Source organism: Astatotilapia calliptera, chromosome 18 (genome assembly GCF_964374335.1).
Source record: "Astatotilapia calliptera chromosome 18, fAstCal68.1, whole genome shotgun sequence".
NCBI classification, from domain to species: domain Eukaryota; kingdom Metazoa; phylum Chordata; class Actinopteri; order Cichliformes; family Cichlidae; genus Astatotilapia; species Astatotilapia calliptera.
Genome location: NC_137439.1, coordinates 29,906,879 through 29,928,579, shown reverse-complemented (window position 1 = coordinate 29,928,579; position 21,701 = coordinate 29,906,879). Strand labels below are relative to the sequence as shown.

At 41.9% G+C, this 21,701-nt stretch overlaps 1 protein-coding gene across 6 annotated transcripts in view; it reads left to right on the top strand.

Annotated features, from left to right (window-relative positions):
• rnf220a (ring finger protein 220a) overlaps positions 1-21,701 on the top strand; it is a 160,811-nt gene that overhangs the window by 121,460 nt on the left and 17,650 nt on the right. For 3 of the 6 annotated variants that reach the window (XM_080292550.1, XM_026150981.2, XM_080292548.1), the window contains exons 4-8: positions 5,473-5,524; positions 9,051-9,146; positions 12,379-12,421; positions 15,024-15,070; positions 16,544-16,673. In XM_080292550.1, the coding sequence (XP_080148676.1) occupies positions 5,473-5,524; positions 9,051-9,146; positions 12,379-12,421; positions 15,024-15,070; positions 16,544-16,673 (368 nt within the window). Of the gene's footprint in view, positions 1-5,472; positions 5,525-9,050; positions 9,147-12,378; positions 12,422-15,023; positions 15,149-16,543; positions 16,674-21,701 lie in introns of all 6 variants that reach the window. The other 3 variants (XM_026150982.2, XM_026150980.2, XM_080292547.1) reach the window with 1 other exon arrangement.

Here is a 21,701-nt window from a genome sequence, read left to right as displayed (position 1 = left end):
CCATCCCTCCATTCTTCCTTCCATCTCCATCCACCAAGAAACGACTTATTCATCTTTAGTTGGTTCTCTCTCTTTGCCCCCTCTGGTTGGGAGTGGAGGTGTGAGGCCGTCACTACAATTCAGTAGCACTGTGTACGACCAATGCAGATTTAACCAGGATGGAGGTGAGTGGGCAGATTTAGTTAATTGAATTCCATCAAATTACTGTTCAAACCAAATTCAACAGGCACTGTTAGCACTAAAAAATAGGATAAATATACAATCCTGTTGTTGATACTTATAGTCTGAGTAATGTGAAATACTCCACAGTAGTTGCATAGTGAGATCAAGGGATACTTTAAACAATTACAGCAGTCTGAGATTGCATATCTGTGACACAGCTGGAAATCGCCACTATTGCATACACAAATTATTAAATCTCTGGAAGGATATCTGGATCTGAATAGTTTCATATATTGTGTTGAAAACTTGACAGTGATTTTCATATCTCAAACTATGTATAAGTAAATAGTTAATTCCAAATTTTGCCTTGTTTCTTACAATCTTTCATTAAAAAAAAATCCAGATTCAGATCTGGAGCACTTCCAAAGCTGAATATTATAATAATAATAATAATAATAATAATAATAATAAGCTTTATTTTAATAGTATTTTTTATAAAGCAGAGTTTATAAAGTGCTTTGGCAAGCAGGCGGAAGCAAAAGCAACCAGAAAGCCAAACATTAAAGTCACACCCAGCCCTGACGAGTAAAATTCTGCAAACAAATGTGCCAAGCAATTCGCATTACTCCTTTGGCAGAGTTACTTACTTACATGCAGAGCAATAAGATGACCTTCAAGTGTAAATGGACTGTGTTTACCAGGGTGCAAGGGACTTAAATAAGACACTTTTGAGTTGCTGTATGAACAGCATCGACAACAGCAAATTTTCTAGCTTTATCTCTAAAATATTGACTCAGGAAGGTGTAACAGCCTCCAGAGTTCTTGAAGTGTCCCCTTAATATTTGTGAAAAGAGCTTCAGCACAAGAAATGATTGCAAAATAAATAACAATAGTAACTTAAATATTAGTGTATGTAATGGTTATTATGTGTACCTTTGCATAACATAAAATTCACAAAGACAAACCGTCTATACAGAAATCAACTTTTTAGACCCTGTTAAAAATGATGATGAACTAAAAATGTAATAATTAGAATGTTTTAATATAATGGATCAAATTTCCACAGCTATTTCTAGATTTGATACATAACCCTGTACATTTTATACATATCTTCCTACAATTTTTAAAATTTTCTATACATATTCTGTACATTGTTACCTATGCACAATTCAGCTGCTTATGTTTATAGGACCACCTTCTGTCTTCCTTTTATATTTAATTTTTTCCTTGCTGTAAGAGCTCTGTAACACTGAAATTTCTCATCCGTGGGACAATAAAGGTTTATTCTGTTCTATTCTATTCCAGTTTTATTTTATTGTGGATGGTAAATGACAAAATGTTACTTTTGACCTGCAAATTTTAATATCCATCTGATACCAAGTAATCATCGGGCCTACGTTACCAATACCAATATATTTAACCATAAGTCAGCTTATGCAGGGAAGAACAGTGTGACAAGACTCATTAATTTGTAATTTCTGAACACATTTTAATGACCACTAAATCACTCCGAGTTTTAATTTCCACAATAATTTGTTAACAAAACAAAAAACGCCTTTCAGCTTTTCATGCATTTTGAAACTGTTGTTTTTTTCTGTTTTTTTAAAGAACTGCAATGTAAATGTGCCTGTCTCTAAAGGACTTTGTGTCAGCATTTGTTGTTTTTTAAAATACATGGTTGAGTATATAGTTTCATTTCCCCAAAAACCCTGAAAACTGATTTATCGCCATTGTTTGGACTAAATATTAAACTTACAGGCTATAAACACAATATCAATCCTATCATGCTGGTATCAATCTGATACCAATACCAGCGTTTGTATCGATACTATTGTGCTAGTATCGGTCAGCACTGATAATATTTATATATATTTGGATCAATCTACCTACCTCTACAAAAAGCTATAAAAACTATTTGTGTGAGGCACCGACATGCCCTTACCTCTCCTACACGTGCCTCATTAGCAACACATTTTAAATCGCATCTGTCATTCATCCTTGCCTCCTTTTCCCTACTTGCTTGGTGTGTTTGTTTCACTTTGCTTTGCTGCTCATTTCCTCACTCTTCTCCTCGCTTTGACATGGCAGCCAGCTGGAATTTCCAGCCCTATAACCCTCGCTATCAAAAATTCATAGAACTGGGCACGCAGATGTGTGCAAAGCGCTGAGAAGAAGCGGCAGCACACCAACTCTCCCATCACTCCCTCTCTTCCTTTCTCTAGTTTTCTGTCTCCTTTCATCTTTCCCTCGCACGATGTCTCTCTTTATGTTGCCCGCTCGTTCTCTCTCACCACATTTCTCTCACCTCACATTTCATCCCCCCCAGCTACCCCAACTCCTCTTTCATCTCTCTATCACCCCCTCTGTCACCGTGGCAATTTTCTCCCATCGTGGCAGGCATGCAACTGCTGTCCTCTCTCGCTCTCTTCCCCTCTCTCTGTCTCCCTCCTTCTCTTGTCGCTGTTTGACACTGTCAACAAGCAGGTAGAGTTGGCTGTTATTGTTGATGCCTCTGCAGAGGTTCCAGGTAATGAATAAAAGAGCGATAGAGGGAGAAGGAGAGAGAGATGACAGAGACAAAGATAGAAAAGGGGGTAAGAAAGGTGTGTGTTTGTGAGTGTGCTGGTGGTGGGGTGTTGGCAGATTCCCCTGCATTACACGGCAGCTTGACTGTGTCACCCATGTTTATTCTCTTTGTTGGCGGAGGTGTGGCCTGCTGTTCTGTGGTTACACACACAGTTGCAAAACAACATGCAGGTGCATATGCACATCCACAGGTAATGGCAGATTTCTACATACAGATTCACCATCAACAGAGACATAGAATATATACATAAGCAAACACCCATCCTGCACACCGAACCACAGGCGTACTTTCTAGGTATGCAACTAAGTCATCTCCGAACAAAAATAATCAGACATGAGAGAAAATAACAACTAATAACTAACTACTCACTAACCCTATTTCTTTTCTTGTGACATTGTATAGCACAAATATTTCAAAGTAAATTGGAGTACATTTCAAGTTCAAATCCTTGCATTGTTGTATTTTAGTTTAATTATATACACTGCTAAAAAAAACAACAACTAGGAAGACTCATCAGATCTCAATGGGAAAAAGTCAGGATGGATATATCCATACTGATATGGACTGGATAATGTGCCAGGAACCAAAGGATGACACATTATTTGATGGAGTTGGAAATGATCAACCTACAGAGAACAACACCTCAAAAATCTAAGAGAAAAACTGAGTTTGCTGAAATTTAATTTCAGCAACTCAAAGTGATATTCCTTGGTTTGCATGGCCTCCACATGCTTTTATACATGAATCACAACCTGTAAGGGTCTGACAGTGCTCATCCTGTTCCTGCTTGCATAAAGGAGCAGATACCAGCCCTGCTGGTGAGGTTAGGGAACTCAAGGATGCAAATGTTTCCAATCACAGAAGCCTCCCACAAAGAGCTCTGTTGAAGCATAGACTGTATGTAAAAGATGTAAATGGCCTCTGAGGCATCACCAATTGTTTAGCAGCATTCTGTTGCTAAAGCCTTAATCTGAGTGCCATTTTTGGTGTTCAATGTGATCTGGCTGAGAAACCAGGAGTAACTGCACAATTATCAACTAGAAGAAAAGTGTGTGTACTTTATTGGTCCCCGTGGGGAAAATCCCTCTCTGCATTTAACCCATTCACTCAGTGAAGCAGTGGGCAGCCATTGGGCGCCCGGGGAGCAGTGTGTAGGGACGGTACCTTGCTCAGGGGTACCTCAGGGTAGCTGTTCAGGGGAATCGAACCCCCGACCTTCCGATCACGGGGCCACCACTCTACCTACTGAGCTATCCCTGCCCAAACTAGAGGCTTGTCGATCACCTGATTGAATATGTTTTAGGACTTACATTTACAAAACATCACAACATAACGATGTATTCAGTGTGAACTGAAACTCCCAACTGAGGCCATAATCTCATCAGGAAAGAGCAAAAGAGCTGAAACACAGAAAGCAGGCTGAAACACACTTTTTTATGTGTGTCGGATCAATATAATTCAAGGAATCTTGTTTTAATTTGATTGAAAAATGAAAAAAAAATGAAAAAAGCCTGGTTTATGTGGTTTACACATAAACCAGGCTTTATGTGTAAAGTTAGCCGGGTTCCTCTTTAGATACGCTGACAGTGATACACCGAGTGCTGCTGTGCACAGAATCATTTTTTAGGATATATATAAAAAGAACTACACCCTGCTTCACACGTCCTTTATAGGAACAAATACTTCCACTGCACTTTGACACGTCCATCACCCTCCCCACTCCTAGCTTCCTCTGTGCAGCTCTGCATTATATTTCACCGCTCTTATATTGCCCTTGTCTTGCTCTTACTCCTCCTTGTGCATCACTTTGTAAATTCTTCACTTCAGATAAGTGACATATAAATAAGGCTTCTTATTCTTATTACCCACCCATCCATCCATTGAAAAAGGAAATTCCTTGTCTACCAGGGCATGCTGTCAGATTAGAGGTTGTGCTCAATTCAGTTTTAGGCTCCCTTCCCTTTGTGGTCTGCCACCGTCTGTTTGAATCTGTTCGTGTGTGTGTGTCCAAGAGGGTCTGGTGAGCTAACAGGGTCTCAAAGCAAACATGACAATCCTGTCTCGCTTCGTCAACGTCAGGCTTGTCGCAAGGATTTGTGAAGCTCGGAGAAATTTATCTCTGTGTTTGGGTGAAAGTCTGAGAGACAGAGGATGGCAGAGGCAGCAGATGGGCGAGAATAATGGGGAAGGTAGACAACAAGGCGGGGGAAGAAGAGAAGAAAAAGTGGGCAATAACAAACAAAATGAGAAAAATCAATTGAGAGCAGAGGGGTCCGTAAATGTGAGGGGGGGGGATCAAAATAAAGTAATGTGTCTGTATTTGAAGAATAAAAGCATTTATTTGGTATGCAACTAACCCCAGCTTTGGGCACCTTTGTCCTTATAATATTTATATGCTGACAAGTCAAACCACTGTTAATCATCTTATTGCCTGCTTCTGTGTATGAACATGATGAGTGAAAGCAGCCAAGTGAACTGAGTGCGCTGCTGCATTTATAAGTCATCATAAAGGGTCGATGAGAATAGAAGAGTGATGGATGAAAGTGAATGAAAACATTATCAAGAGTCTGATAAACTGATTTGCAAGTGAGTCGCAGGTGAAATTCACAGATATTAGTTGTGTCTTAGTGTGTGCAGGGAGTCAGAACGTAACCAGAATCCACTCAGGATCACAGTACGTCATGTGATCTCACTGATTTCCTTTTTCTCTTCTTTCTCTGCAGCAGTAAGAACCCGTCATCCAAGGATGGAGCGGCCACTCCAGGAACCCCCAAGGTGAGCCCACGCTCAGTGTTTAAAGCAACACTGTGTACTGTGTGTAGGAGATAATAAATTGTATTTAGATAGAAACATATACATATTCATGTAAGCTAAAAACAAGAGGAAGATGCAGGATTAGACAAGGTTAGATTTCAAAGTATTATACCTACTTTTCAGTAGTGCAGCGTACTTTCTTTACCATCCAGCTACCAGAGTTGTTACTCAGTTTCTGTTCCTCTCTGCTGCACTAAGGGGAAATCAGCTGGACTGTCTTACATCTTATACAAACCAGCGCCAGTCTCCCTTGTCTAACGGGCAGCAGGACCAGGAGGCACTGTACTGTGATTGTTCCAATTAGAGAGTCAGAGAGAGAATGCAAGCAGAAAAAAAGACAGAAGAGATCAAACTGCAAGAAGACGGATTTATGATCCCATCAGGAAGCCTTTTCTTACTGTTTCTGTGTCTTCATCTGGCTGAGGCCTCTTTTAAAAGACTTCTGACATCTCGTATTGTCAAAAGACCCAATATAATACTCCGACTCTACTCACAACATGTGAGCGCTGTAATGACTATACAGTTCAGCTCAATTCAATTTTACTTAAATGGCACCATATCACAACAACAGTACCCTCAAGGTGCTTTATATTGTAAGGTAAAGACGCTACAATAATACAGGGAAAGTACCAGCAATCAGACGACTCCCTCTGAGTAAGCACTTGGCGATAGTGAGAAGGAAAAACTCCATTTTAACAGGAAGAACCCTCCAGCAGAACCAGGCTCATGGAGGGGCGGCCATCTGCCATGTCTGTACCATATGTAGGAGAAGAAAAGGAAAGAAATTTTTTCTCATATCGGAGAAATCATCCAAACTGCCTGATTGTGGCACTGTGTTCATTGTTGTGGCTTGGCAGGGGTTACGCAGGGTTGCATTAAACAAATTATAGTGGATTACTGTATTCACCCTGTCCGTATAAGCCAGTGTCCAATGTACTGCTGAAATATCGGTTTCCAGACCTTTATAGTGTGAACTCTCCTATTAACAGGGTGTCAACAGTTTATAAAAGTAGGATATATTAATTCATCCTTCATCAGGCGTTTGGTGCTCTGGTAAATCATTTATGTCGGTCTGCGGTATATTCTGGATTTGTGTTTCCTAAAGATCCCTAAAGTCATCAAGTTCCTTCATTATCTCCACATTTGTTTTAGCCGCTGACTAAATACCAGGTCAAAGTCTTATAGGCCACTGCAGGAAGATGTGCACTTGGATTGCAAAAGAATATACAATTCGGGTTATTCGCTTTCATTCCCTTACACCTTTGGGTGCTGACCCGGGCTTAGAGCAGTGCTCGCAGCACTGTGGGTGGGCTTGTACTTGAGAGAGGCAGACAATGCCGGGTTGAGGGGTGAGTGCTGGCCTTCTCTTCCAGCCGTGACTGCGCATCACACTGATGTTGTTTAGTATTCAGCTGCAGGCCACGGAGAATGGAGAAGGCCAGTCTGAAGCACACGGGCCTGTTGTTGTCGTTCCCAGCTTGGTATGCATCACCCAGCTGCGTTAAACCGGAGATTAACCCCGACACATCTACTCATGTGGTACTGTGCCCACTTGCTAAGCTAAAGTGAGGGGGAAATGTGAGATATGTGTCGGACCGGACATAAATTTGTGAGATGCTGCACCACCCAGTGTGCATTTGAGCAAATTTAAGTCCTTTTCCCAAACAAATAAATAAATATGTTATCATTTACACAATGCATGTTTCTGACATTCTGACATTTCCAGTGACTCACCTAACTGTAGCCTTAAGCACAACTTTTGTTAGGAACAGACCCTTTTTTCACGTGTTGATTTAATTGGTTGGTTTAAAAGACCAGATTTTCAGGGAGATCTTCATTCATAATTTCTGTATAGAATACCGTTAAATGTCATATTGTAATGATAAAACTTAAGCATATTCCCAGAAGGCCTCAGGTAAATGATTCCTGACCTTTTAAAACCTGGATAAAAGGAGAAAAGACCACACACACACACACACAAGCATAAAAGCACCATGCATAATGTCCAATTTACTGTGGCAGCACTGGAGGTTGGTCATTTCTCACATATTATTATTAGATTACTGCTGTCAAGCACTTAAGCCTCTGCTCTGCCCCTTTCCACTTGATTAATAGGAGACGACTGTAAATACAAATATTTCATAGCTGCCTTGTAAAATAAGGCACAGGAACACATGAAAAAACAAGTACACACATACACACACACACACACACACAGAGCTACGACTCTGTCAGAGCTAAGCCTTGTAAAAAAGTGATATTGCTTTTTTTCCCCCTTCTACCATTCACTCTTTTCCACATCTTTCTTTTACCTTCCTGTTCCTCATTCCTCAGTGGAATTCCCTGGACTCTTTTTGCCGCAGAGTGGGTTAGAAGAGGATATTGTTTTATATGTGTGTGTCTATTCCAGGGAAAGAGAGAGCATGTGAGCAAAGTGTTGTGGGACAGATTTATGGACAGCCAGCATCCCGTAATGTCAGACAGTTAAACTCCTCCTTTTCGGATATTTACCCTTCCCTCGCCTTCCCCCCTTCTCCCAATCCTCTCTTTCCAATCTCTCATTCTTCCCTAACTCCTCTTAACGTCCCATAAACATTAACTCTAATCAGTGGAAGGGATTTTATAGACAAAGTCAGGCGGGTTACAGTCGTCATCAATGACATGTCGCTCTCAGCATTTGTGGCAATAACACTCTTGAAATTTTCCAAGGGTAAGGATTCACTCTGGCTTCTTTTCCTTTTCCTGTCTAACAGATGTGTTGCAATAGTGACATGAATTTCAGAATGTAATGTTTTACTTCTTCCACAGTTTCACAGTCAGCAGTAGTAGTTTTGAACCGAGCACGTTAAACTGAGTCAGGCTGTGCTACGTCTGCACTTTATCTGCTTTCATAGAGACAAAAGCGTCTTTGCGTACCTGCTGATGCTTCAGGTCTTTTCAGGTCTCACACCTATGAAACTTCACCTCCTTCTTTTCTCCTACAAATTATTTCATTGCTTCTACTTTTAATTGACTTCAGTTTATACACTTGAACTGCTTTCTGTCACTGGAACTCACACTTTCAGCTCAATTTGTCAGCCACACTGAGTGCTTGAACCTCAGCTGAATATTCAGCTTAGTTCAGTGATTTCATTTTAACTGCTTCTGCTAATGAACTTCTTCCACTTTTTATATTCTGATTGTCATGTCAACTCCAATTTCAGAGTGTTGGCATAAATTGCCCAGAGCTCACAACCACTCAAATAAATTCACTTCACCCCCGGCATGCTTGAGTGTTAGCTCTACAACAGTGAAATTATATACTTTATATCCTGAGGTCTGAATTTATCGTGGAACAGCGTTACTCTTGTGTTTATCGATTATTCCCATGCAGCAGCTGTCAACCAAGGACAAGTTCGGTGCTCATGGTGCTTATGGTCCCAGAGGCAGTAACGTAGAAAGATCATCTGCATAGAAAAGACTTTTTTATTCCTCTGTGTCTTTCTAGTCCATGCTGCTGTCGGTGCACATCAAGCGTGAGGGAGAGTCTCCTGTGGTCTCGCCCCTGTCGTCAGAGGATGCCCACCACTCCGACAGATACCAGGTCACACACACATGGGCACACACACACATACACACACACACAAACAAGGGCAGCTTGAGAGAGTCATCAGAGTTTCCTGATTGCTATTAATTTAGGATATTTTGGCTTTGTTCAAGTGTAATGCATCCTGTCACACATATGAATGTGTGACATGTAGATGTGTTCATTACAGCTTATCAGCTCCATATCATTGTACAGCATCAAGGCTGTAGGCTAATATATGGAGGGAATTAGTATCAAAATAGAGGTACATGGCGTATGCGAAAAAAAATGTTTCATTTCAGTTACAAAGGAGTGTTTCGGTATAAACACAAATACCAAGCAATTTAAACACAAGCTCGCTAAATATTAAACTTTTTTTTCTTTGAAAAAATCTTTCTCAAAAACATTTCCTGTGTATGTCTAAAATATTTGTGACATTTATTTCATTATTCAGATTAAAAGTGTGTGCAGATGGCTCATGTATTTGCTCCATACAGATCCACAAAGGTGTGCTACATTCAAGCACTAGCCGAAAAATCGTGCATCTGGCAATTGTTGCATGATCTGTGATGATTTCGTTATGCGCAATTAAAAAGTAAATAGAAAGAATATCATAAACATTTTTAGACAATATTTTGCAAACGAGGCTTTATGAAAGCTTAAATGATCAGATCTTTGAGACTTAAAGTGTGACTATTTTTTTTTTCATGTATTTGATGATGTTAATAATTTTCCGATTTATCAGCAACTGATCGGTATCAGCATTTATAAATGAAGAAAAGTAGTTGAGATTGCACCAGAGAGTGAACCAGCTGACACGACAACCAGCTGATCCAAGCAGAGCCCAGGAGAGTGCGGATAAATACATAAATAAATAAATAAACAACAATATATGAAACATGTTAGTCGATTCAGTTTCATGTTTTGTGTGTCTGAAAAAAATATCAGCTTTTATGGGAATATGGGATATTGGTATCGCTATCAGTCTTAAAAATCCTTTACTGGTCAGGCTCTAATAGTTCATGTATGAGTGCCCAAAACTGCACAAAAATATTTTTCATTTATATATAATGAGTTATTATGAGCAGACTAATGCGCCTTTCTGACATCGACTTCTATAGGACCCCTGGCCCAGTAGACTCTGTGATGACTGGTTAACAGTGCAGCTGACCCACTGTGACAATATACTGCTTAAAAAATACATAAACAAATAAATAAGGACCTTAGACCTGAATAAGAATACCCATCAGGGTTTGCGCCACCTCCAGACTCTAATTCTATACTTTCACTGATGTTAGAATTAATTGTAGACAAAAAAAAAGTGTCTTTATTAACAATCCAGCAAATCAAGTGAATTTCTGTAACTATGACATATCACAGTACAGCTGAACATTATGGCAGATTTGGGTTTTTATGCCTCCTCAGCAGTTAAGTTGACTAACAGGCCAATCTGCTTAAATCTCAAATGTCACCATGACTGCTTTTATCTCTTAAATTCATCAAAGTTTGTTCGAGTAATTCCTCCAGCCATGATGTATCTCAGGGTTAAGTGGGCTTCCCCCCCGACACCATAAAATAAGAACTATTAAGTCCATGCAGACGTAACATCCATACGTTGAGGATGACACAGCTCATAAAGACCTTATAGCAATAAAGGAGATTTTCTCATTAAGTGAAACTGCTGAAATCACCTTATATTATACAAATGATTAAGTCAATGGTGACTCTTTTTAGCACCCTGAAAATAAAGCATAATGGCAGACTTTGCCACCTCCTCTCTGCCTGTCAGGTGGACTCACTCTGCCTCTCCGCTTCTTCTAAAAACCTGACCTATCTGCAGCATTGGCTGAGTGTATCATAATGATACGGTAGCAGAGGCGATGCGCCGCAAGTAGGCCTATAACTCAAGTGTTGGCGGGGAGGGGAGAGAAGCACCGAGAAGAAGGTGAAGGCCTGGCTGCTTGATGACTCCCGCTGACAGAGTACGGGCTGTCGGTGAGGACTGAACCTCTGCTTGTTCACTGTTGTCCTGTCAAAGAGAGGGTATCCATAACTGCGAGTGCTTTAGTCAGCATACAGTTAAAGACATGCAGGCCATGTGGGTTTGAACCCCAGTAGACCTGAGCCAGACATTCTGCAGGAGACTGAAGTAGACTTGATAGAGAAATCATCACTTATTTAATTTCACAATGCTGTACTTTTATTGCTAAGACTATTATTTTTAATGGAGCAAGGAATTTACTAGAGGCAACATGACCCAGCTAGGACCTCAAAAGTTTCTGGTTCACTCAGATAAATGTACGATTTATCATTTCTCCCACTGATGGCAGTAACCGAGTTTATTCACTCAAGTGCCTTAAATACTTTTAGATGTTGCCTTCACATACAAAAGGGAGATACAGTTCCGTTATTTGAGTTTGCATGTTATAAAAATGTGTATATTATAAAAAAGAAATATCAAAATGTAAATTTATATAATGATAAAAGTTGCAGTGACTCAAGTAATAAAACTGTTAACATCACCTGCCAATGCATCAGTATTAGCACTCTGATAATATAATAAATATCAAATATAGTGGACTGAGGCAGTCAGGAGACCAAGTTGTTACTTTTGACAATTTAATTACATTTGCTAACATTAAAGCCCCTAAGTTTCACTAACTCCAGACTTTAAAAACTCTCAAACACTATCTTCACACTTGTCTCACTCTTTTCTAGCAGCTTATATAAAGAAAAGCAGCTGCCTGTCCTTGGCCTGCATGTAAATCACCAACTTTCTCAATGGGTGAGGCGTAATGAACCTCGTTGCTTCTCCCTAGCGGCCGAGATGCGAAACGACGGGTGACGTTTCCTGACTTCCGTTTCCAGCGCGGTCACATGATCAAAACAAGCCAACATGGCGTCGAACATGAGCAATATTTGCCGAAACGGGCGCCACTTTCAATCCTTTTCCATCCGTGTGAATATGTAGACAGAGCGCTTAGTTTGCACTGATGTTCGGTGTGTGGAGGCTCCGTGTGGCACCTCGCAGACAGAGTTTTAGCGGCTGTACACGGAGCTAGCAGAAAGCTAGCAGGCATGGAGGAAGTGGAAAACAAGAGAGAAGTACGTAGGATTGTTTACAGTGCTCTCAGCATCCAAAGCAATCCCATTATAAGCAGTTATATTAGTGCTTGTAAGCATATTATAATGTTTCCTCATCATCTAATGAATGTTTGCTCTGTCTTTTTTCCCCCCTCTCTGCTTGCAGACATTTTTACGAGTTCGGGCAAACAGGCAAACGAGATTGAATGGTATGTACACAACTCTTTAGTGATTTAATATCTCTAACTATATATATGATATAACCCTGGATTGATATACTTGACGTGAATGCCCTTATTGAGACTTAATTACAGTGCTGGGACTTCTTATTGGTCCTGAGCAATCATACTGATTTACGTGGATGTTATTGATGAGCGTCAAATAAAGTAAAAATTGATCTCATAGCTGTAAAGTCACACAGCCGAATAAAAAGTTAATACAGAAGTGAGTGATGAAATGAAAATGAAAGTAAGTGATCATAAATAAATGATGACGTGTGTTACTGTAGCAGTGTAACATCAGAAGAGCTGTTCTCTGCTGTGCTGTGTGATATCATCAATTACCTGTTGTTTAATCACTTATGGCAGGTGTGTTCTTTCATTTAAAGGAACTTGTGATATTTTTGTGTATTTTAATTGGCTCTCAAGTTTTTTTCTTTGACTGCGAAGACTAGAGGTGTTCCAGAAGGGGCATCCGGGGATTTTACTGGGATGCTTTTTGCATTAGGAATTTTCCGTGGGCTCTTTGTGTTAAACGCGTCCACTCGGTGTCTTGATAAATGTACTACAGAATGCCTTCTTTCTTTTAATATGCCAAATGCATCTTGTCCCTATGGGAGAAGCTCTTTTCAGCTCTTAAAAGCGTCACTTTGGGCTTTTTATGTTTACCGCTACATTCCCAGAAGGCTGTTAAATGCAACTTAATGCTGCTCTGAGGGAATTTTATGGAATTCTCAAAGACGAAAAAAAGTCGTTTCAAAGATTTTTTTTCAAAGCTTGCAACCGGTGCTTTCTGAGCCATGTAACTGGTTACATATGTCCTTAATCTGTTTGCAAAACACAAGTTAACTATATTTACATTGTTTAAAATAAAATGCATTACATCATCACTAAAATGGAAAGAACGTTTCAGAATGTCCTACTGTTCCACTGAGCAGTGATTCTGGTTTTATAAAACTGATTATCTTTTTGGGTTAGCCATTAAAATTTAAGCACATTAGTATACTAATGAATATATTAGTGGGAAATTTCAGGCACATTATTTGGTCTGGGATCATCAAGGTCACTGAATATTCGTGCTGGTTGCTGTGGGACTGTGTGGCTGAATAACTCTCCAGATAAGCTGGCTTTGATGGTTGGTTTGTTAGCACTTAGAAAGTAAGCTAGCTTTTACCAACAACTGTTGTTTTCATTCTAGGTAAACATATATATATAATATACTTGGAACATATTTGAACAACATGGAGGGTATCTGTTGATATACAGTCGCTGGCCACTTTATTAGGCACACCTTCCTTGTAGCAGGTTGGCCCTCTTTTGCTCTATGCCTTAATTCTTTGCAGAATAGATTCAGAAAGGCACTGGAAACATTCTAGTACTAAGGGGGTCAAAGTCTGGCCACTGTCCTCTGATCTCTGGCATCAATAAAGAATTTTCACCCAGAGAAGCTCCGCTCACTAAATATTTACTCGTTTTCAGACTGTTTTCTTAACAGAATGGTTTCCGTATGGTTGGAAATGCCCAGCAGATTAGTTCAGTCATTTCAGTTTCTGAAATGATCACAGCAGCCCTGCCATGTTCAGAATCACTTAAATCACCTTTCTTCCTCATCCTGATACTCAGTTTGAACTTAGCGGATCGTTCGACCAGGTCAACATGCCTAAATGCATTGAGTTGGTGCCACGTGATTGGCCAATATATATAGTTGCGTTAACAAGCAGATGAACAGGTGTACCTAACACAGTGGCCGGTAATATGCTTACCGTCTTGGTTTCCAAACTTAATGCAGATCATGAAACACCTCCTTTCTTTTTATTTTTAGTCCAAGTCTATGACAAGTGTCAGTGAAGGCTTAGTTTAGAATGTGCCCTTCGCCCTCACGTGGAACCAGGAATCACGTGGGGTACAAAAGGTGGGAGTTGGGGGAGGCAGGGAGCCCTGCCAGACCTAATTAGCAGTCTTTTCCCCTCTCGATTTAACAATGCTCCTCTCAATTAGCGTCAGGGGAGAAATAGTAAGGAGGAGGAGGCCGTCTCTCATTTTAACCCTCCCTCATCTTCTCCCCCTGCAGTTATGGCGTATTGCCTCGTGTCCCGCTCCTCTCCCTCCACGCCTCGCCACAGTCCCTCTTGGCTTCCTTTCTTTTCCCAGCCAGCTAAAAATTAATGTCCCCGCGCGCCATTTGCAGTTAAGAAAAAACGACAGAGACTCGGGGTGCAATGACGGCTGTTCTGCTCTGTTAAATTTCTAATTAAATGTGCGTGTGTGGTAGGGGGGTGGGGGGAGAAGGGACAGGAGGGAAGGGCAGGAAAAGGAAGGAAGCAAAAGGATGGAAGCAAGTCTCATAGCTATAGTGAGTAGGAAGGAGATTTAGAGTGTCACATATTAACACATGGCAGACACACAAGCTTCCTTTGAAACTCCTGTTGGCTTGTAAAGAACTGTCATACTGGTCAGGCTTGTTAAGAATCATCTGACACAAAATTCCTGAGATCTCTCCCCAAAACAGTGATGTTATCCTCAGAAACATTCGCGGAAGCTTACTTAATTTAAAACATGTACCTTCCTTTTCTCTCTCTCTGTGCTTTTCCAGCCCGTATAGGGAAGATGAAGAGGAGGAAGCCTGAGGAAGGGGGCCAGGTATGTCCGCTGTGCAGCGCCCCATTGGCTGGGAGCGAGGAGGAGATGAGTAGACATGTGGAACAATGCCTGATCCAGGTAGTACAATCTGGGCCCTGAACCCTGCCTACTGCTGGTCGGACAGCCTGTCAGCCCTTCCCTTCCAATCACTTCTCTAATTCTTGTAGATGTCACGTCAGTCCAGTAGTGCAGAAACCAACCGGTAGCAACTGTTCTTCCCCTGCCACCCCTACTGCCTCTTAACCTCCTTTACATGGTGGTGTTGCAGTCACATCATATTGGATTAACTGCCTGAATAACCAAAGCATTCAGAAAAACAGTCCAGTGATTTAAGTATAACAGACCTTACTTTGATAGGACTTCTAGGTATACATGTGTGTAATATGGCAACTTATTTTTAGCCTGTCCAAGCAAATACTTCAATATTTTAGTAGTGCAAAATTTCTTTATTTTGAAAGTTCAGCCACTGTTAACCAGCAGCCCGGCCTTATCTTCCCTAACCGTGGGCCAACTGGCTATGTCAAAGTTGTGCAGTCCTCGATATTAGTCGTGGCTGTCTGGACAGCTGGACCCAACCACAGCACGAGAAATGCACTGTGTTGTATTACATGAGTGTTAACTATAAGTCATCCTACTTAGATTTGCAGAGGATTTCTTTTCATAGTATTATTAATAGATCCTTCAGAAAAGTTTGGGTGCGCACACGCAAACCACGACTATCACTACAGCTACGATCTAAATCTACAGGAAACGATGTTTAGACCTTTTAATTCTGATAAGTATTCAAGCATCAGTTGTTACAAGCAGTTTATCTGGTATGATGTGGTTGACTCCTGTGCACTTACATGTTACTCTTATTTGAACACAAATCAAATTAAGGACAATCTGGTTTTCTTTAAATTCTCAGTAGTGTTATCTTTTCCTGCCACAGATCACATCACTCCTTCTCTCCTGTAGATTCTAAACATTCTTTCCTAGAGTAGACTAGAGAAAAAACCTACTCACTACTCCTCCTGTATCTCACCTCACTGATGGCTGTCCATTACACTAAGTAGAGACACTATTACGTTGTTTTTTTTGTTTTTTTTCTCCACTAGCATGCTTTGTTTATCCCGGTACTGTACCAGCTGTGTCTGTAACTGTGCACCAGAAGATGTGGTTAAAGAATTAATTATTCATTATCATAGTTGTTGAACAACAGGAACAACGAAACAAATCTGCTGACTAAGCTAAACGTCTAAATGTGGTCTAAAACTTTGACCACATGATTTAGATAAGCAGCATCTGGTCTGTGTGGTACAGCTCAGGTAAAGCATGCTGGGGAGATCTGGCCTGTTGTCCACCGACCCTTAACTTTAAGAGAGGAAGCAGTGTACTGTTGAAGTCGCTAAGTGGTGCTGAGCTGTTCCACACTGATCTGTACACAGCACTATCTGTGATTAAAACGTGTCCATGTCTGTTTTTGTGCGTCAGCGCGAGGGAGCGTTAGGCGACGATGACTCTGCTGACATGGATGGAGAAAATGGGCGGGGCTTTGAGGAGTACGAGTGGGCGGGACAGAAGAGGATCAGAGCTACAGCTTTGCTGGAGGGAGGCTTCAGAGGTACACACACATACACAGACACACACACAACTCGCATTATTCAGCACTGCTTCTTATTTCACACTTACACTCACTCAAGGCCGGCTGTTTGCGCATCCTCTGGATAAGCAGTTTGTTCAGCGGTGGCGGTGTGTGTGTGTCATCCATCATTCACTGTGCTCATGTGCAGCGCAAGCACTGTCAGGCTGAGAGACTCGGCGGTGAATGCAGCCACGGGAGCTGTAATGCTGCCAGCGGTCCAGTGGCAGCGCTGGCTGGCCTGGGGTCAGCCCGGTTGAGCTTGGCTCGGCCCTACAAGGCCCTCTTGGCGAGGGGGAAGGAAAACACATTTAGCTGGGCAATTGACCCGCTGGTCAACGTGGTGTGCTCCTGTGTGTGCGCCCAGAAATGCAATTATAGAACTAGATGGGAGCGCTGGTCACTGGGGAATATGAGTGTGACACCACACACCTTCAGTGCTCCCACTACAGCTCTCCATCACTTTTTTCTGTCCTCCTGCTTCCATAAATTGTTTTTTTTATCTTAATTATGTCTTTTTCTCTCTGCTTTTTCACACAATTTTTTAAAATACTTCAAGGATCAAGTGTTGACAAAGTTATGGAGTGAGGCCTTTCACAGGCAGTCACAGCATAGGTGTAAGGCGCTTCATTGATTGCTTTTATTTACTAAATATTAGTGCTGTCAGTGTTAATCTCGTTAAAATGACGTTAACGCCATAACTGCATTAACGTGGCAAATTTCCGTTAACGAGTTACTGTGGATCGATCGCCCCGTGCGTGGGGCTGGATGGCGTCAACGGGTTAGGGTGTAGGGTGTATCCCGCCTCTCAGGCTATAACTGCTGGGATAGGCTCCATCCCCTCTGCAGCCCTAAACTTGGTAAGTGGAGGGAAAAACTGATTGATGGTTGTGTTCCACATAGTGGCCTCAGTTGTGTTTATGTGTGAAACAGGAAGAAGAGAAACGCGACTCATCAGGATTTTCCCAGGTGGATCCAAAGACTCGTCGTTGCTTCTAAGAGGCTCGTTCAAACTCTCTTGGCTCAGCTTCTTCTTTCATCTGTCCTGCTGCCCGTTGGCCTCCCCCTCTCCCTGTTCGATACATTGTTAAACACACACACGCTGAGCCTCACCTGCCTCCCTCCCCTTGCTGAGAGAAGAGAGGAGAGAGATCAATGTCGAAGTCTCAACTAAACCGCGACAAAGTGCAGCTCACAGGGTGGGAGGTGGTTTCCCTACCCGTCCATCCATCTCCCTGACGCTCCTTCCATCCGTCCATCTCGCTTTCACGTCGTTAAAGCGAGCAGACACAGGACCCTTCTGCCACACTCTAATAGGGCACCTTGTGATGTGACACAGATAACCGAGGTGGCCTGGGGAGAGAAACTTGAAACACACGCACACACTCGGCAGAAAGCTTAGAAGGTGGATTTAGTCTTGAAAGCTCTAAAGTGGTTCTAACACACACTGCTGAGTCCAGCGGGCTCTTGAGAGCCAGTGGCTGACTAAACGGCTATAGAGATGTTGCAGGGGGGCCTCCTCAGCTGGCGAGATGAAGAGAGGGCCTATTCCTCTGTGAAGTGCCACCATCCTTTCCTCCCTTTCAGAGCACAAGGAAGAAAGGCAGAGGGAACAGGAGCTTTTAAGGGAGGGAGGAAGGGGGAGAAAAAAAATCGAACAAGATCCGTTTATGATTCAACCCAGTGTGAGGGAAGACTTCCCTCTGTCTCGCACCAGCTTAGCAAGGTTGAAAGGACCCATATAGCACAGACAGGGATTTCTTTATCTGTCTAGTAGACTGTCTGTCTGTTTTATGGGTAAGGTACGACTTTAAGTTTGCAGTTTACAATAAAAGGTTTACTTGTAAGGGTGTGTGGTTTAGTAGAAATGCATTTTCCCTGTTATTTAATGTTTTATAATATAAAATATAATATAATAGTTCTTTCTCCAAAGATGGAGGTATTTGAAGATGTTCTGTTTTTTTCAAAACTTCCAAGCTGAATTTGAGAAGATCTTGATCTTCTTTTGCCTGGCTTCCTCATCATTTAGGATTTCAATATGGAAATTTTAGGAAAGATGGGAGAAAATGTTGTCTCTTCAGGTAACATTTAGTCATGTACGCTTATCTGGACCTGGTCACTGGATCGGCAGCCTAAGCAGAAATGCACAGATCCCATCCATCAGCTACCTCCTCCGGCCTATCTGGTGTAACACCAAGGGGTTTCTGGGTCTGCCATGGGGCCTCTTACTGGTGGGACATGCCTGGAACACTTCACACAGGAGGCATCCAAGTCAGATGCCTGACCACCACTGCTGGCTTCAGTGTGGGGGAGCCCTTCTCTCACGACTGAACTCCTCACCCTGTGTATAAGGGAAAGGCCAGGCAACTTTCAGAGGAAGCTCTGAAGCTTCCGCAGCTTGTATCGGTGATCTTGTTCTTTCAGTCACTACCAAAGCTGGCGATCATAGGTGACAGTAGGGACGTACATTGACTGCTACCGGTCAGCTTTGCTTTTACGCTCAGCAACGATGAACTGATGCAGTGTCTGCATCACTGTAGCCCCAGTCTGTCTGCTAATGTCCCAGTCCCCTCACTGGTGAACCCCGAGATGCCCCACTTGGGGCAGCAGCTCCGATCCAGCTTCTTAATTTATTCTTGGAATATTGAGAGTAGCTTTTCATGATTCGATTCCCCTTTTATCAAGATCACACAGATCCAAGAGAAGAAAAAAAGTCTTTAAAACCTGGTGTGTACAGCAGCCGAAGTCTAAGCTTTTGGCTCACTGGGATTAGTTGACTGACTCTGACTTCATTGGGTGTCAACCCAGATAATCATGCCATGAATATCTGTAGATGTTTCTTTTAATTGCTTTCAAATACAACATGTAAATGTTCTGTGTTTCCCCCACATGTTATTATTTGTGGGTCCCACTTTTCTTTATTCCTGTCTTTCGGGGGGGGGGGGGGGGGGGTGTTTATTTTTTTTTTACCTCATCACTAAGTTGTAAAATGTATTCAAAGTTTGGAACACAATAGTTGATCCGTCACAGATGGATGACTAGAAAGGCAGGCAGGGAGGCAGGCAGACAGATCCTGAGGTTCGATATTGGGTCATTCTGAGAGCACAAGTAGGGAAAGATGGGGATTATTGCAGGATGAGATGGCCCAGAGGGATTGAGAAGAGGAGAAACCTGTGCTTTGTAAATGGACTTCAAAGATGACCGTCTCATGTCTTTGTGTCTGTGTCCCCCCCCCCCCCCCCCCCCCTACTCTCTCTCTCTCTGTGACCTGTAAATGGCAGAAAGATAGTGTGATGACCTTTGACATGCCTTCTTTCTGCTTCTTAGAGTCTCGATAATTGCTATGGTAACGGGATGTTGCTGAGGTGGATGATTTGGCTGAGCAGCGCTTCCAGTAGGCCTGATGAGTCCTTTGATCCTCGCTGCCTGTTCAGACCTGTACTTGTGGCCTTGTTATACTGATATGTTAATAAATTCGGGGCCTCTTTTGTTGCTGCCATGGCAGCATGTAACCTGGAGGATAAAATGCGTAGTTTACATGTTAAAGAGTCAGCGACGCTCACGAGAGGTTAGATAATGAGACAAAACAGGGTGGCCCTGTAGGAGTGTGTGTTTGTGTGTGTGGTAGGAAAAAGGGGACATAGTTCAGCAAACAGGGCTAGTACAGGAGAGAAAACAAGTGATACATGAGTGGTGGGATGACAAAGTGAAAGAGAAGCAAGAGAATGGAAGAGAGGGGAGGAAAGTGAAGAAATAAAGGTGATAAAAAAGGAGTGATTGTAAGAAAAGGTGAGGGAGAAAAAGAAAGAAAAAGGCAAAGAGGGTAAAAAAGAAACTGGGGAGGGGGCGTTGATGAATAATGTGAGTGAAAGGCAGTTAGAGTGGGGCTGACCTTTCCCTGGCCAGATTAGATTGGCCTGCCAAGACTGCTTACAGGGACAGATAGAAGCACGGTAACGCACACATACAGAGCAAGCAGGCCACACGTACACTCTCAGGGAATACACTAGAGTCAGGGACAGTGTGTGTTCACACAGCCCAGACCATGTGTGGCATTATATTTTGAAGTCCAGGTGGTTGAATAAAAAAAAACCAGCATCCATGCATTCATGTCCACCACAGGAGAAACTTTTAAAGGATTTTTTTATATATGTATATATAAAAAGTCAAAATTTCTGTTTACTGCATCCTGCTATTAAAGGGCATTAAAGTGATACTTGAAGAGTTTTTAAAAACAGGTGAATCATTGCTCATGATTTCAAAAGACTTTGTTGAATACCCCTGGTGACTGGTTAAATATTACCTATGACCACTCCTGTTAGGATCGATTTGGTCAATGTTTGATTTAGTTTAAGGAGTGAGATGCTGTAAACTGTACAGTGTGAAGAGCGACAGCCATTCACAATAAAGACATAAGATGAGGAGGTAATGGGGATGCACTGATCCCATATTTGCATTCAGTGTCTGTTTGAGCTTGACTTAAACAGCTGGATCTGATTTTAGTTCGACGTTGTCTATATGAGATAGCCAAAAGGATAGTAGCTGTGCTATCAGCTGATGTGGGCTGGCGTTGATCTACACCTGATCTTCCAGGATGGAGGTGGCCCTTCTGAAGTAAGGTTGGGCTTGATTTTCTGATAGTACAGAGACACTCAAGTTAAGTCTCATGCTTTGAAAATGTAGAGGAAAAAGTGTGAAAATCCAAATGTAAGTCACTGTACATGTCATTACATTAAAATGTATGAATGTGACATGCACGCTGTTCTTCTGCAGTGCAATAAGCTGATGCCCGAGGACCAAGCAGACTGCACGGCCACTGCCGCCATATGTTCCCTTCTAACGCTGAGACCAAATAAAAATTAAAAGGTTCTTTTTATTTGATCACTGAAAACCATGGGCCTATTGTAAAACGGCTTAGTATCTGTGGCACCTTTTTTTCCCCTCCTGTGAGTTACATTGTTAGGTGGGAGGAGAAGCAGTTGACGTTTAAATCCCAGAAAAACTTTTATG